Below are 14725 nucleotides of genomic sequence, written 5' to 3'. Positions count from 1 at the left end.
TTGCTCGCTTCTTCCTGGCTGTATGGCCAATGCCTTGAAGGATGCCTGGCCCAGCCAGGCTTATTAGATAATTATTGAATGAATGAATGGAATTGGTAAAGGAGGTCCGTGGGCCCGTTTTGCAGATGTGTAAAAAGAGGTCTGGTGAAGAAAGGCGGTGGGGACTGCCCAGGGTAGGGGGTGGGGTGTGATCTGGGCTGACCACCACCCTTCTCTCCCCTGCAGATCATGGCGGCAGTGACCTTGTCGGTGCCCGGGCGGAAGGCGCCCCTCAGGCCCGGTCCAGTGCCGGAGGCCGCCCAGCCGTATCTGTTCGCGCCCAGTGGCCCGGGAGCGGGTGGCTCACCCGGGGGCGCCGGCACCTCACCACAGGTGGAGTGGACGGCGCGGCGCCTGGTGTGGGTACCCTCGGAGCTGCATGGGTTCGAGGCGGCAGCCCTGCGGCACGAGGGCGAGGTGGAGGCCGAGGTGGAACTGGCGGAGAGCGGGCGGAGGCTGCGGCTGCCACGGGACCAGATCCAGCGCATGAATCCGCCCAAGTTCAGCAAGGCCGAGGACATGGCCGAGCTCACCTGCCTCAACGAGGCCTCCGTCCTGCACAATCTCCGTGAGCGGTACTACTCGGGCCTCATCTACGTGAGTGGCTGCCCGCTGGAAGGGCATGGCCCTGGGGGTGGGGAGCTGGGTGTCAGCCCCCAGCATGAGAAGCGCGAAGCCCTTTCTGCTTGGGATCCTGCGCTGTGCAACTATTCCCACACGTAGTGGCCAAATTATAAATTATTAGGTTGCCAGAATGGCCTCAGATGCCACTGAGGGTGTCCCAGAATGTCATACACCTTATTATTTTCCTAAAGTGTGAAAAATTCCAAATTCTCAAATAGAACACATCAAAGCGTTTTGAGAAAGGGATATGGGTCTGTCATACTAATTAATGACAATCACCGAGGGTGGAAAACTGCACACCAGGCCCTGTCCTAAATTCCCTTCCATATATTAATTCACTTCCTTTCACTGTACACAAAGCAGAGCCTGTTATTAGCTCCATTTCATCAAAAAGGAAACTGAGGCCTGGAGAGATTTCCTAACAATAAACACTGACATTTATGAAGCAGGCACTAGGCACTCTTAAATGTCTTGTCTCAATACACTCTCCCAGTTAGAAAGCATTTTGTCCCTGTTTTAGACAGAACAAACGCAGAGGCCCAGAAAGGTCAAGTGCCGTGACCAAGGTCACCCAGGGGGACATGGTGGACCTGGGTGGTCCGGCGGCAGGTGCCATCCCTTTGCTGTGGTGCCTCTCAAGATAAAGATGGGATTAACAATAGTGAGGTTGACTCTGGTGGTAGCCTGTCTTTTGAGCCTTGAGTATCGCTCACATTATTAAGCTCTACAGAGAACAGGTGGAGTAGGGAGGGGCCGTGGCTGTGGTTCATAAGCCTGCCCCTGCACTTAGAATCGCCTGGGGAATTTTTTTAAAAGTATTAGCACCCAATCCCCACCCTCCCCAGTTTAAATCAGGCTTTCCGGGGCTGTGGCATGGACAATGGCATTTTTAATAGGCTTCCAGGGTGGTTCTAATGGGCAGCCAGAGCGTTATTAGAGCAAACAGGATTAAAGAGATTGACAAAGAATGTCGACAATAATAATGAAAAATAATAATAATGGTGGCTAGCAAATATTTATTGAGCCCTTACCATGTGCCAAGTGCTGTTCTAAGTGCTACCTGTGGGTTATCAGCACACCTCTGGGCTGGGGACTGCTGTTGTCACCTGATGTTCAGGAATCTCAAGTGACTTGGATCCCAGGTCACCCAGACAGGAAGGAGTCGGGGTCGGATTTGAACCCAGGCTGCTAGCCTCAGAATCACACTCTGAACAGCAGCTTAGAGAGCTGGGGTCTTCCCACCTTGCACTGACCCCCCCCCCCAAGAAAAATCTTTAAATACCTAGCTAACACCCTCAAAGGAAAGGTGCTGTTTTATATTTAGGGGGAGGAAAAAAACCCATTGAAACTGTTGGGAGTAATAAAAACATTTAACTCAGTGATGAGATATATCAAAATATAAAAATAAACAGAGCAGCCCCAATATCCACCCTGTTAAGGGTCACAAATCACAAGCTCAGAATATTTTTATGAGGTCTGACTGCCGTTTGGGAAGGAGGAGACCATGGCTGGAGGGCTAGTGGCTGGCTCAGGGTCCCCCGGCTTGAGGTGGCAGTGGCGGGGTTAGAATTGAGGGGTGTCTAGCCCTGAATGGGGCTGGGAACCTTCTCCAGGCCACACAGACCCCCGCTGAGTCCTCGCTCGCGTTTGCAAACCCTGGGGAAGAGGCCTCGCTTGGCCCAAACCATTCCCCTGGATTTCACAAATGGAAGCGAGATGGAAGATTTCACAAGACTAGACAGGAAGCTAATTGGGCCTGAAGAATAACCATCAGCACCTAGTGAGTGCCTGGTTTCCCCTCTCCACACATGGTTGTGAGGTCGGAATTAGCACCCATTCCCCCACCTGGGAGAGGGGAAGCCATTGGCCCTGCAGTAGTTAACAGCGCGCGTGGTCCTCCAGGGCCCTTGTCATGCTGTGTACGTGCAAGACCAGCCTGTGGTTGGTTCCCGGCCACCCTCTGTGGAAGTGCTGTTCCTTTCCCCGTTTGATGAGAAAGTGAGTTCCAGAAAGCGCAGGGTGCCTGCTGCAGCCATCAGCCAGAAAGTGTTAGAGGTGTGATCAAGCTACACCCTGCTTGTCTTAGGCCCGGGCTTTGTAGGTATTGGTTTGACTGGCTGGCGAATGATGGGGAAGCCAGCGTTTGCCCAGTGGGTATGGTGTCCAGACCTCTGGAAACCCATTTCTGCCACTAATTTCCTATTTGGCCTGGAGTCCCTGAGGGTCTCAGTCCCTTTGCCCCGATGCTTTAGGCAGGAAGGGAACCCATATGTTTGAGCACACACCATGCTTAGAATCTTTCTAGGTGGTCAGGGTCAAAAGCCCATTTTCCAGGGCTGGCAACTGAGGCTCAGGGAGGGCAAATCCCATACATAGTGGGAAGCCCAGGATCACACAGCTTCGAAGTCTGAGTGAGCGCTTAGCTCCCAGGGCATGGGTACCAGGAGAGTCTTGGGATCCACACTTGGAGTGCCTTTTATGGGCCACGCCTTGGGCTGGCTGGTTTTTATTCATTATCTCCCTTAATCCCCACAGCCTCTGTAATGAGGTGAGAAGGAAACTGAGACTGTGGAGAGAGTCACTGGGCTGGACGGCTTCAGAGCCCTAAGGGCTGGGCAGCTACTCTAGACCCTTCCACATGGGTGTCCCCAGCTCTGCCCCCTTGACTCAGGTGTCCCCAGCCCTCACGGCATGCACCAGCTTCCGCCCTTTGCTCCCCGGCCTTAGCAGCCAGCTCAGGTTGCTGTGGGACGGGTGGGGGGGGGTGTCGTCCTGGTAACAAGGTGTGGCTGACAGGAGGGGGCTGAGGTGGGAGGGTGGCGTGGGGAGTGGGTTCCTCCGCCAGCCAGGAGTGGGGGCCGGGGCGCCAGCAGCCATGAGATACCCTCCTGGGGAATGTGGCCTGGCTGCCCCGCCCTCTGCCAGCCGGAGCTCCCAGGAGCAGCTCTTCAAGGCAGGGAGGGCAGACACCCAGCAAACCGGTTGTTCGGCTCCCGGCTGGTCACCCACCCTCCCGCCGTTAACAGGTTGGCACCTGGGAGCCGGACAGCCCTTGGTGGCCACACCCTGCTCTGCTTGAGAAGCCCAAGCAGTCCAGGGAGCTTAAAGGGATCCCGCTACTAACCCACTAAGGAGCTGGCTGGCTGGCTGGCCGAGTAGCTACGCAGTTTAATCGTTAACTAGGGAGGCCACTAGGCACCTACCTCTCTGGCTCTTGGCTAGCTAATGCCAGCTAGCTTAGCCCGTGAGCTCTCTGGGCTGGTTTAGTGGGGTGACCAGCTAGCTATCTAGCTATCCTCACTGCCTCTCCATGGCTTGAGGGCCTCTGTGTGAGCTGAATCCTGGGCCCATCGGGTGTCAGCACAAATTCAGGGAGTCCACGAACTTGGATGCAAGACAAATTGCATCTTTCTTTTCAGGCACCTTGATCCCAAAAGTTAGCATTTCCTCCCATGAGCATGTAAGCAGGGCCTGAGTCTCGGTAGAAACCACAGACTTGTTCCTGTCACGTTTCAGGAACTGTGGTATCTTCTGAGGGTGTTTTATGCATATTTAAACAAATACATACAAATATAACTATTCCTCCTCTCTCAGTGCAAACAGTCCTCACCTTGTGTTCTTTATTTGATAATGCTTTGGAGAGAATTCTGAATCTGTTCACTGCAAGTATCGTAGGGATCCATTTTAAGAACGTGTATGAGGGTCGTTGCCAGACTTCTGCCATTAGAGAGAGAGTGAGTAAGCAGATGAGTGCGCATGTGGTCATTTTATGTGTGTGTGCATCCAGGTGGTAGGAGGCTGGGACCCAAGTCTGGCTGGCTGCAAAGGCTGCGTTCTCTCTCAGGGTGAATCGTTATCCTTACAGCACCTTTGTGCAATAGGGAAAGATTCTCTTCCACCATCAGCCTGAATGTCTTTGTCACAATCTACATTGTCATGATACGAACCCCATGATATGAGGTCAAATCTACATTGTCATAATATGAACTGCTTCCTTGTGCAGTGTGCAACCTGCCCAGCTGTACACAGCACTCCCATTTTGCCCTCTGGGCCTCAGACAGGCACTTGAGGCCCTCTCCTTTCTTGCCCACTGCAGACATACTCTGGCCTTTTCTGTGTGGTCATCAATCCATATAAGCAGCTTCCCATCTATACGGAGGCCATTGTGGAGATGTACCGGGGCAAGAAGCGCCACGAGGTGCCTCCCCACGTGTATGCAGTGACTGAGGGAGCCTACCGCAGCATGCTTCAGGGTGAGTGTGGGGCTGGGATATGTCTCTTCAAGGTGGGGGCTATTCTGGGGGTTGAGATAAGACAACAGACCAAGAATTTCAGACTCTCAGGCTTTTTCATGGGGCAGGAGGAAGGGCTGAGTGGATGAGTTCTGGGTCCCCATCTTATTTGTTTCCTTGTTTACCCCTTCTCTCTGCAGTATCATCTGGAAGCCAGTTGAGGCCAGGCTTCTGCAAAATTTTCTCTTGAGACAGTGATTGTTAGTGTTCATTTGTTCAGCACTTAGGTGGTTGATGTGATCCACATTGTCGTGGAATCAAAGACAGTCCCTTAGGTGGTGGGCAGTGTGGGTCACTGGGGAGAGCTGAGCAGGTTGTATGAGGATGTCCTGGCAAAACAACGTAACTCACATGTACTATACATAATGTCATTATTATAAATTTTTACATATCTATTTTAACATTTGGTTTATAATTAAATGCAGAATAAATATTTAAAAACTTATGTCTTACTATCATATGACATACAATGATATGTGGCAATATATTTTTGTTTTTGTTTTTGTTTTTTTCATTTATGGTTGGTTTTTGCAGCAATATATTTATACGGTGTGTGTTATACCTGTATCACATGTCCTGTGCTGTAGTTCTACTGTGGGTCATAATGACGCATTTATAATGCTCAGTGCCGAGGTTCTTGGAGCGCAGTGAGCATCGGCGTCAGCTAGGAACTTAGCAGAAATGCAAACTGGGTCCCCGCTCCAGACCCGTGAAGTCAGAGAAACTGGGAGTTTCACAAGATCCCTGGGCTCCCTCTGGGGATCCGGATGCTGGCACAAAGTTTGAGAACCACTGGTGTAGTATCCAGTATATCGTTATACTCGCATTATGCAGAGCACGTTTATAGGCCACAATTTGAATTCACGGTATAAATTTATATTTGATCATTGGTGACACTTCTTTCCTTTGGTTGTTTAATCTGATTTGGTATCTACTTATTTTTATGATTTTTAGCCATTAATATACATGCATTATCATATCTTAGGAATAAATAAATAAATAAACAGTAAAGCAGGGGTGAGTGGCTGCTCTGTGCTGAGCACTGTTCATGGATTGACACATTTAAACTCATGATGAGCAACCCCAGAGAGAAGGTGTGATCATTATCCCTGGTTTCCAGTTGGGGAAACTGAGGCACCGAGCAGCACCAACACTGCTTGCAGTCCCACTGGTGGGTAGATGGCTGAGGTGGGTCTTGAACCCAGGGTTTCCGACCTCCACCTTCCTCTATATAGGTCACACTGTGTGTCCCATCCTCACCCTGGGCTGGGTGTTGTGGGTTTTTCTGTGTGACTCACCTGGTTCTAATACCACACCCCAACTCAGCCCTTTGCTTGCTGTGTGACCCTTGCAGAGCAGCTGTACCTCTCTGAGTCTCTTTCCTCATCTGTAAAATGGAGACAATAAGCCTCAGCTGAACAGAATGCGATTCATTCAACCAACTACAATTTGAGCTCCTACCGTGTGTGCTACTTTGTGCTGGGTATGAGAGAGTCAAAGATATGAGAGTGAGATCCCAGACCCCAGGGCTCAGGTCCTGGTAGAAAATGGGCCACAAAACAATGTTATGTGCTAACTAGTATATAAAAACTTTGTTGGACTTTCTCTTGGAGTTCTGACTATAGCCCTGTGAGGTAAGGGCTGTTTGAGCCCTGTTTTTGAGATGGGAAAACTGAGGCACAGAGCATTTCAGAGACTGGTCCAAGGTCACATAGCAAGACAGGGGGGAGACTGGGCCTTGAACCCACATCTGTATGGCTCCCAAACCAGGCTGAATGCATCTCTCCCTTTGGCTTAAAACCACCTGCTGGAGACCTCCTGCCCCATTTAAAAACTATCCTGATTTTTTAAAAATATGTATTTATTTATTTGAGGGGGGAGGGGAGAAGGGCAGAGGGAGAGAGAGAGTCTCAAGCAGACTCCCTGCGGAACATAGAGCCCAATGTGGGGCTCGATTTTATAACCCTGAATTTGTGACCTGAGCCGAAATCAAGAATCGGATGCTTAACTGACTGAGCCACCTAGGTGCCCCCCAAATCTTCCAGATCTTTTAATCATGGTCTCCCAATCCATCTGCACAATCTCCAGCTTTGCCTTGTCCCCCAGCCTCTCTGACCTCCTTTCTGTCTCTCAGACAGTTCCAACTTGGTCTCACCACAGGCCCTTTGCCCTGGCTGTGTCCTCTGACTGGAACGCTCTTTCTCTACCCTCTTCCTTTAGGCCTGAGCTGAAACATCACCCCTTCTGGGAAGCCTTCCTGGCCCTCCCCCTCCTCAGTCTTCTTACTTCGTTACACTAGGGATTAATCCTGGCTCTATCGGCATTTGGGGCTGGAGGATTCTTTATACAGGGCATTCTGTGCATTGTAGGGTACTCAGCGGCATCCCTGAACTCGTCTCAGTAGACACTCATAGGACCTTCTGGTTGCAAGAACCAAACCAAAAATGTCTGCAGACACTGCCAACTTCCAAATCATCTTCACTTTTACTTTATGTGCTTTTTGTCCCCCAGTTCAAGCAGAAGCCCCATGAAGGCAGGGACTTTGCCAGTTCCCACTGTTGTAGGTGCCTGGCACTTAGTAGGTAATCAGTCATGTCAGATGCAGGGCGAGTGCTGGCGGAGATGGATGGTGGGAAGCATGCTGTGTTCTCTGCTGGGCAGAGGGCCACCGACAGGTCACCAGACATCAGCACTACCATACTGTGGCCTGTTCATGTCAATGTCTAAGCCTTACCTTAGGGCCAGGACCTTGCTGTCCTGTCTTGGCATCCCACACACCTGGCAGAAGGGGACCCCCAGGAGGGGCTCACACTGAAGTTTGTTGAATGAGTTACATTCTGTTCAGTTGGAGTTTTCCACTTCTGTTTTATAGGTGAGGAAACAGCTTGAGAGAGGGAGGGCTACTTTGCCAGGGTCACACAGCAAATAAGAAGCTGGGTTGGGGTGGGGTGTTAGAATCCTGGAGTGTCACACATCAGAACCCTTTTGGGTGGAGGGGCACCTGGGTGGCTCAGTGAGTTAAATGTCTGCCTTTGGCTCGGGTCGTGATCTCAGCATTCTGGGATTGAGCCCCACATCGGGCTCCCTGCTGATTGGGGAGTCTGCTTCCACTTCTCCCTCTGTCCTGCCCCCTCCACTCATGCTCTCTCTCAAATAGACAGATAAAATATTAAAAACAAAAACCTTTTTGCGAGGTGGGGGTGGGGGAACTTTTCCTTAATCCTTGAAAAGGGTGGGGTAAAAGAGGTCAGGGTCCCCCTAGAGCAGCAACCCTCCAGGTGATATGTCGACCTCTGTCCCTTACAGATCGTGAAGATCAATCCATTCTCTGCACGTGAGTAATCCTGAAGGACTTCCTGGAGGAGGTGGGGTTCTGGCTGGGTGTAGCTCTGCTTGGAATGGCAGGTCTTACCTGGCATCATTGTCAACCCTTTTCCTCTCCCACTTGTGTCCTTCTATAGTGGGGAATCTGGGGCTGGGAAGACAGAAAACACCAAGAAGGTCATCCAGTATCTCGCCCATGTGGCATCGTCCCCAAAGGGCAGGAAGGAGCCTGGTGTACCGGTAAGTGCCCTGTCCTGGGACACACTCTGGACCCTGCCACCAGCAGTGCCTGCCCCCATCTGAGGCCCTGCTTTTCCCCCTAACCCCCTGCCTCCCTTATGGAGGGCCACAACTGCGAGCCTTCTTTTTGGCTGCCCATGCTGCCCACACACCTATTATGTGCCCAAGACAGTGCTGGGAGTGGAGGCAGGATGGAAACGGAAAATCACGGGCCAGTTTGTGGCTCCTCAGAACAGCACCAGGTACATGGGAGGTGCCTACAGCCCTGCGCACCTACTGGGTTCCAGGCCTGATATAAGGACCTACAATTCCCAGTTGCCTTCACCAGTGAGCATCTGTAAGACCCGTCTCTCTGCTTATATGAACTTAACACGCCAGTGCATGGGTGTCGCTCTCCCGTGTTAAAGATGAGAAACTTAAGGCCTGTCTGGGGTGAGTCGGCTGTTGGAGGTCACACACCCAGGAAGGGCTAGAGAGAATTCAAGCCCAGGCGATATGGCTCCCCCAGGCCACCCTGCCCCACAAGCCTGATTTCCCTAGCCCCTCATGTCTCCCCTCTGTCCCCACCACCACTGGTTCACCTGTGTGTCTGTCCACGTTCCATGTGCCGCGTCCTGGTCTGTGTCCCGGTCCGTGTCTCGTGTCCCGTGACTTCCTCAGGCTGCCAGCACCTTGTCTTATGTGAGTAGCAGGGGATCACCTCAAATCACGCCACCCCTTAGGCCACCTGGTCAGCCCAACCCACGGTCTTCCCAGCAGGCAGGCCCCAGGACCCCGGTGTCTGCCAGGGAGCTGTGCTGCAGCTTATGTGGCCCTACTGCGTGTATGCCAGGCCCCGTACTACCATTGCAGTGCTCCCTGCTGCGGTTTCTAGCAGCCCTACACGGACACATCCTGGGGCCCATGTTACCATTTAGTGCAGAAACTTCAGGAAACAGTTGATGCCCTTGAGAACCTTGCTAAGAGGGGAGGGGGATTGGTGTTTCCTGAACACCTACTGTGCTCCTGACTCTGACACTGAGGTGCCTGGAGGGAAGTTCAGAGTGGGGTCCCTCTCTTGGAGCCCACTACTGGGGGAAGGAGGCTACCCTCTCTTGAATGCGTACTATGTGCCAGGCAGTTTGAAGCATGTTATATGGATAGTATAGATTTTTTTTTCTTAATTAATCCTGTAAGTAATCCATGAGTCTGTGTTTTTTTAACAACAACAGAAAAAGATAAAATGAAATCCCTCTTTTGTCCTTTCCGTCATCCCCTGGAGTGGTGTCTGCTGTCGACCATTTGGTGTGTATCCTCGTAGACCTTTCTCTAAATGCTTACGAACACACATCTATACCTGGAGACGTGGGAGTCATGTTTTGTAGTGTTTTTTTCTCGAGGTACTTTTCACTCATGGGGTCACATTGTAGGTTTTGCTCTGCCACGGAATTTTGTTGTGTTTTGTTTTCCCACTCCACGGTGAATCCTGGAGAGGTTTACTTGTTCCCTTCACAGTCAACGAAGGGCAAGACCTGGGTGTGGAAGAGCAGGCCCACCTGCAGAGGCACGGAGGCCCCTCACGCACACATGCGCAGCCGGTCATAGCACAGACCCCTGCCCCAGCCTTGTCACTGACAGCCTGTCTCCCGCGCCCCACAGGGTGAGCTGGAGCGGCAGCTTCTCCAGGCCAACCCCATCCTGGAGGCCTTTGGCAATGCCAAGACCGTGAAGAATGACAACTCCTCCCGCTTCGTGAGTGCTGGGGGAGAGCAGAGGCTGGCTGCTGGGAGCTGGGAGCTTTGGGGGTGGTTAAGGGGAGGCAAGAAGTGGGGGCTGACTAAGGGAGGAGGGGCTGGGGGTCTGGACTCCTGGGTCTGAGGGAGCGGGGGCGGGGGCCTGGACTGCTGGGTCTGAGGGAGGAAGGGGCTGGGAGTCTGGACTCCCAGGTCTGAGGGAGGAGGGGCTGGGGGCCTGGACTCCTGGCCCTGAGGGAGGAGGTGTTGGGGACCTGGACCCCTGGGTCTGAGGGAGGAGGGGGTTTGGGTCCTGAGGAAGGCAGTCAAGGAGGCCCAGATCTTGGATTCTCCATGGCTGGGACCTCACAATTGGGGTGGGGTTCAGATGGAGGGAGAAAGTTGAGATGCTCTGGGAGGGGTGAGTGTGGGTAAGGGGGGCTCTTCAGGTCCCCAATGTGGAAGAGGACTCTCTGCTAACTCCTGACCCCTTCCTTCCCAGGGCAAATTCATCCGCATCAACTTTGACGTGGCCGGGTATATCGTGGGTGCCAACATTGAGACCTGTATCCTCACATAGCGCTTGCGGGGGGGATCCTGGTGTCTGAGGAGGGTGGCCCTTGGGATCTCACTGTTTCCAGGAAACAGATGTTCACAAACACGGGGAAGCTTGGCTCCTTGATGTTCAAAAACTGTGCCTCAGTTTCCCCTTCTGTGGAAGGGAAAGGAACCTTGGGAAGGCATAGATGCAGCACCCCCTCCCCCTGGTGGAGGGAGGAGGGCCATACTGCTGTGGCCTTGCAGTGGGACGGTGGAGTGGCTGTGGCTTACCACAGAGAGGGGACACACAGCCCAGGCAGCAGAGGGAACAGGCATGTGGGGCCAAGTATGGAGGAGACCAGGGCCAGCTTCCAGAGTCCCCTCCCCATGGAGTCACATAGGATGGGCCACACACAAGATGTGACAACACGTGTGAGGTGTTGTCCACCAGGGATGCTTGTCAGAGACTCTGTCAGTGCCCCAGAGTTCTTCGTGGGGGCCGGTGGCCTCAGTGCCCTTGGCCTATCATGTACCAAAATTCCAGACTCCCCAAGGGAAATCAGGGGTTTCAGCAGAAACCACGTTGTATGCACCAACAGCTTAGGCGTGGGGAGCCCCTCCTGGGAGTCAAGGAGCGCTGGGAACCCTCCCGAAATCCAGCTTCCCAGGCGTGCCCACCTCAGACTTGTGGCATCAACCCTGCTCTGTGGGCAACGTGCAAGCTCAGTAGGGATTTATTTTTTAAGACTGTGTTTGAGAGAGAGAGAAAGAGAGCAAGGATGTATGTGAGCACACAAGTGGGGAGAGGGGCAGATGGAGAGGGAGAAGCAGGCTCCCTGCTGAGCAAGGAGCCTGATGCGGGGCTTGATCCCAGGACCCTGGAATCACAAGCTAAGTCTAAGGCAAGTACTTAATGGAGTGAGCCCCCCAGGAACCCCTCAGCTCAGTAGGAATTTAAAAGATAAAGCACGGTAGCTCCAGAAGTTCAGAATTTAAGAGAGCCGGCGGAGAAATCACATCAACCCAGGTTTGAATTCTATCTATGCCACTTGGAGGCCAAGGGAACTTCAGCACATTCCTTGACCTCTCTGTGCCTCTGTTTCCCCCGCTCTGTGGAAGAGGGAGGCTCATAGAATCCTCTCTTGGAGGACTGGGGGGCATTGGGGGGCAAATTCTTCGCCTGGCACCTGCCATGTAGCAAGCACTCCAAAATGAGCTGCTGTCATTAGGAGTTCACCATGGGAACAAATTAGCAATGTCCTTATCGATGTTAATATTCTCTGTTGGTAATTACTAATCAGCCGCATTAACAGTAAACCACGTGCCCCTTCCCAGAGGTGTCTGAGAACCTCAGTCTTCTGTGGTCTGGGGGAAGGCTGGGAAGCAGATGTGGTGGAAGAGACCTTAGCAAATAAGGAAATGGGCGTCTCCCGTTTCCTGAGGGTTTGCTCTGCACCTAGTGCTGTCCTGCGAGCTCTCCCTGTGTGCTCAATTCCTTGTCCCAGCACCCCTTGTCAGCCCATTTAACAGAAGAAGAAACCGAGGCTTGGTGTGTGTGCTTCCCCCCACCCCACCCTGTCTGTGAGGAACACCCCCACATCCTCCCCACCTTGCACAAGCAGATTAATGAGCCAGGGCTTTTGGTCAATGGTGTGCAGATCTTGGGCCTGACTCCCCGAGGTAGGTCCTGCATTCCAACTGCTATGCTGAAGGGACGCTGTGTGGTCCGTGAGCGGGGCCATGGAGGGACCAACAACTTAGCTGGTGTTTTATTCTACTTTAAGGTGGTTTGCCCATTCTTAGAGTGTAAACATGCCATGTGACTTTTCTTGAAGGGAGGAGCCAATAGCCCCACTGTCCGTATAGGGAAACTGAGGCCGGCAGGCTAACAATGGCCAGAGATTTTCTTGTGGGGGTTGGCTACCAAGCAGACAGGGCTCTGGGTGTTTGACACATAGTGACGCATTTACCCACATGGCAGCTCATTCACGGGGTTCATAAAAGGAAACTGAGGCACGTGTGCTCAAGTGACATGACCGAGGCCTGGGCTGTGAACAACTCCACGGCTTCACAGGGTGGTGGGGGCAGCACAGGCCGAGGGGGCTGGGTGGGCTCCCCTCACTGCTCCTCACCTATGAAACCTTGACTCCCGGCCACCCAGACCTGCTGGAGAAGTCACGGGCCATCCGCCAGGCCAAGGACGAGTGCAGCTTCCACATCTTCTACCAGCTGCTGGGAGGCGCGGGGGAGCAGCTCAAAGGTCAGTACTGGGGCTCTCAGGGAGGGTGGGGGCAGGCAGCGGGGTGGGGGGGCCCTCATGGGCCTCTGGCATCCCTGGGCCTTAGGAGGAGGAACTAGGAGGCAGTCAGTAGGATTTATGAGCACCTGCTTTAGGTCAGGCTTCTGCTGGGCAGTGGGTTCTGGTGCCTCTCCCCGGAGCTCACTGCCCCAGGTTTCTGTCGCACTATGGCCTTGACGTCCTCAGGACCTGCCCCTGAGCGCCGGCTGTCCCCGCCCCTATGCTGCTGACCGACCCTGTGGCTCTCTGTTCCCAGCTTCCTCCGGGGTCTCGCCCACCCCGGCCACGTGGCTCCCTGGCTGCTGCGCACACCCCTTCTCTTCTGAAACCGCAGGGCTTACTCCGAACCTGTGATGCCATGACGCTAGCTCCTGCCGCAGCGCCTGCTGCCTCGAGGTCCTGGCGGTCCAGGCAGTCCTGGTTTGTGTGGCTTTGCTGCACCTGCTGCCTCACCATGGCCTTTCCTCTGCCTCCTGCCTGAGCTTCCTCCTGTCTCCTCATTGCTCTTCCCACCTTCTGGCTGAAGAAAGTCCGGGGTTCTCCTTTCCGGGCGGACCCCTGCTGTCGCCAGGCCCCTTCCCACATAGCCTTGGCTGCCTCCCCCTTCTCCCCCACAAGGCTGCAGGACCCACAGGCCTTCTGCTGCCAGCTCTGCTGTCCCATGACTTCTGCGAGCTCAGGCATCCGCGGCCCCTTTGCTCCTGCTCCTGCTTGCTCTGGGCAGTTCCAGGACTTGACAATCTCTGGAAGGACGAAAGGGCCCAATGAGGGCTAAGCACCCCCACCACGCCCGGCCCTTCCCATCAAACCTTGAGGAGAGGATCTTCACTCATTTAACAGAGGAAGAGACCGAGGTCCCCAGTGGAGAAAGTGAACGCTTGTCCCGTGGGTGGCCATCAGGATGTGAGTCTGACTCTACAGCTCACCCTTGACCTCGGCCTCCACTCATTACCCCCGCAGCTGACCTCCTCCTGGAGCCTTGCTCCAACTACCGCTTCCTGACCAACGGGCCATCATCCTCTCCTGGCCAGGAGCGGGAGCTCTTCCACGAGACGCTGGAGTCCCTGAAGGTCCTGGGATTCACCCCGGATGAAATCACCTGTGAGTAAGCCCTGAGCCTCCACGAACGGTGGGGCTGGGGCAGCGCAGGGGCAGGTGGGGAACCTGGACATGCATTCCTCAGTTGGGAAAAAGGTACAGGGATGGGAGGAAAGAGGAGGTATAGCTTTAAGGAGGGGATCAAGAAGGGGACACCTCTGAGCCAAGGCCTGAGGAGCTGAGAGGGTAAGCATCGGTGCTAGCAGGGTATTACCCCCAAAGTAAAACGGTGGATTATTTTACCAGCAAAATGGATTTATTTGGGAATAATGGAGAATTGTAATTTGGGACAAGCAAGGTAGGATAGGAATCCAGCAAGGGACAGGAATTTTATCTTATGGAGAAGAGGAGGAGGTTGGAAGAGGTTGTTTTGAACGAAAGTCCTTTGGAGAAATCCAAGAGTGGAGGGTGTTGACGGTTTCTCTGGCTGAGCAGCTGGGGCAGCCAATTTTTTGTAGGAGTTGTGATGTACATCTTTCCCTGTTGGGGCCTGTCAGTGAGGATTCTTTCCTGTTGAGGATTCCTCTGTTGGTGTCTGTACTTGACATTGAGTAGTG

General features: G+C 53.4%; 1 protein-coding gene across 7 annotated transcripts in view; it reads left to right on the top strand.

Annotated features, from left to right (window-relative positions):
* MYH14 (myosin heavy chain 14) overlaps nt 1-14725 on the top strand; it is a 101545-nt gene that overhangs the window by 24040 nt on the left and 62780 nt on the right. For 6 of the 7 annotated variants that reach the window (XM_045077361.1, XM_045077359.1, XM_045077363.1 and 3 more), the window contains 9 exons: nt 226-636; nt 4760-4916; nt 8262-8289; nt 8417-8519; nt 9180-9200; nt 10158-10250; nt 10734-10797; nt 12933-13031; nt 14031-14171. In XM_045077361.1, the coding sequence (XP_044933296.1) occupies nt 226-636; nt 4760-4916; nt 8262-8289; nt 8417-8519; nt 9180-9200; nt 10158-10250; nt 10734-10797; nt 12933-13031; nt 14031-14171 (1117 nt within the window). The remainder of the gene's footprint in view (nt 1-225; nt 637-4759; nt 4917-8261; nt 8290-8416; nt 8520-9179; nt 9201-10157; nt 10251-10733; nt 10798-12932; nt 13032-14030; nt 14172-14725) is intronic. The other variant, XM_045077360.1, reaches the window with a different exon arrangement.

The sequence above is a fragment of the Mustela putorius genome, unplaced genomic scaffold (assembly GCF_011764305.1).
Source record: "Mustela putorius furo isolate JIRA1106 unplaced genomic scaffold, ASM1176430v1.1 tig00000196_pilon_pilon_pilon, whole genome shotgun sequence".
Taxonomy (NCBI): Eukaryota; Metazoa; Chordata; class Mammalia; order Carnivora; family Mustelidae; genus Mustela; species Mustela putorius.
The sequence above is the reverse complement of the archived record's forward strand: the minus strand, read 5'-3'. Positions and strand labels throughout refer to the sequence as shown.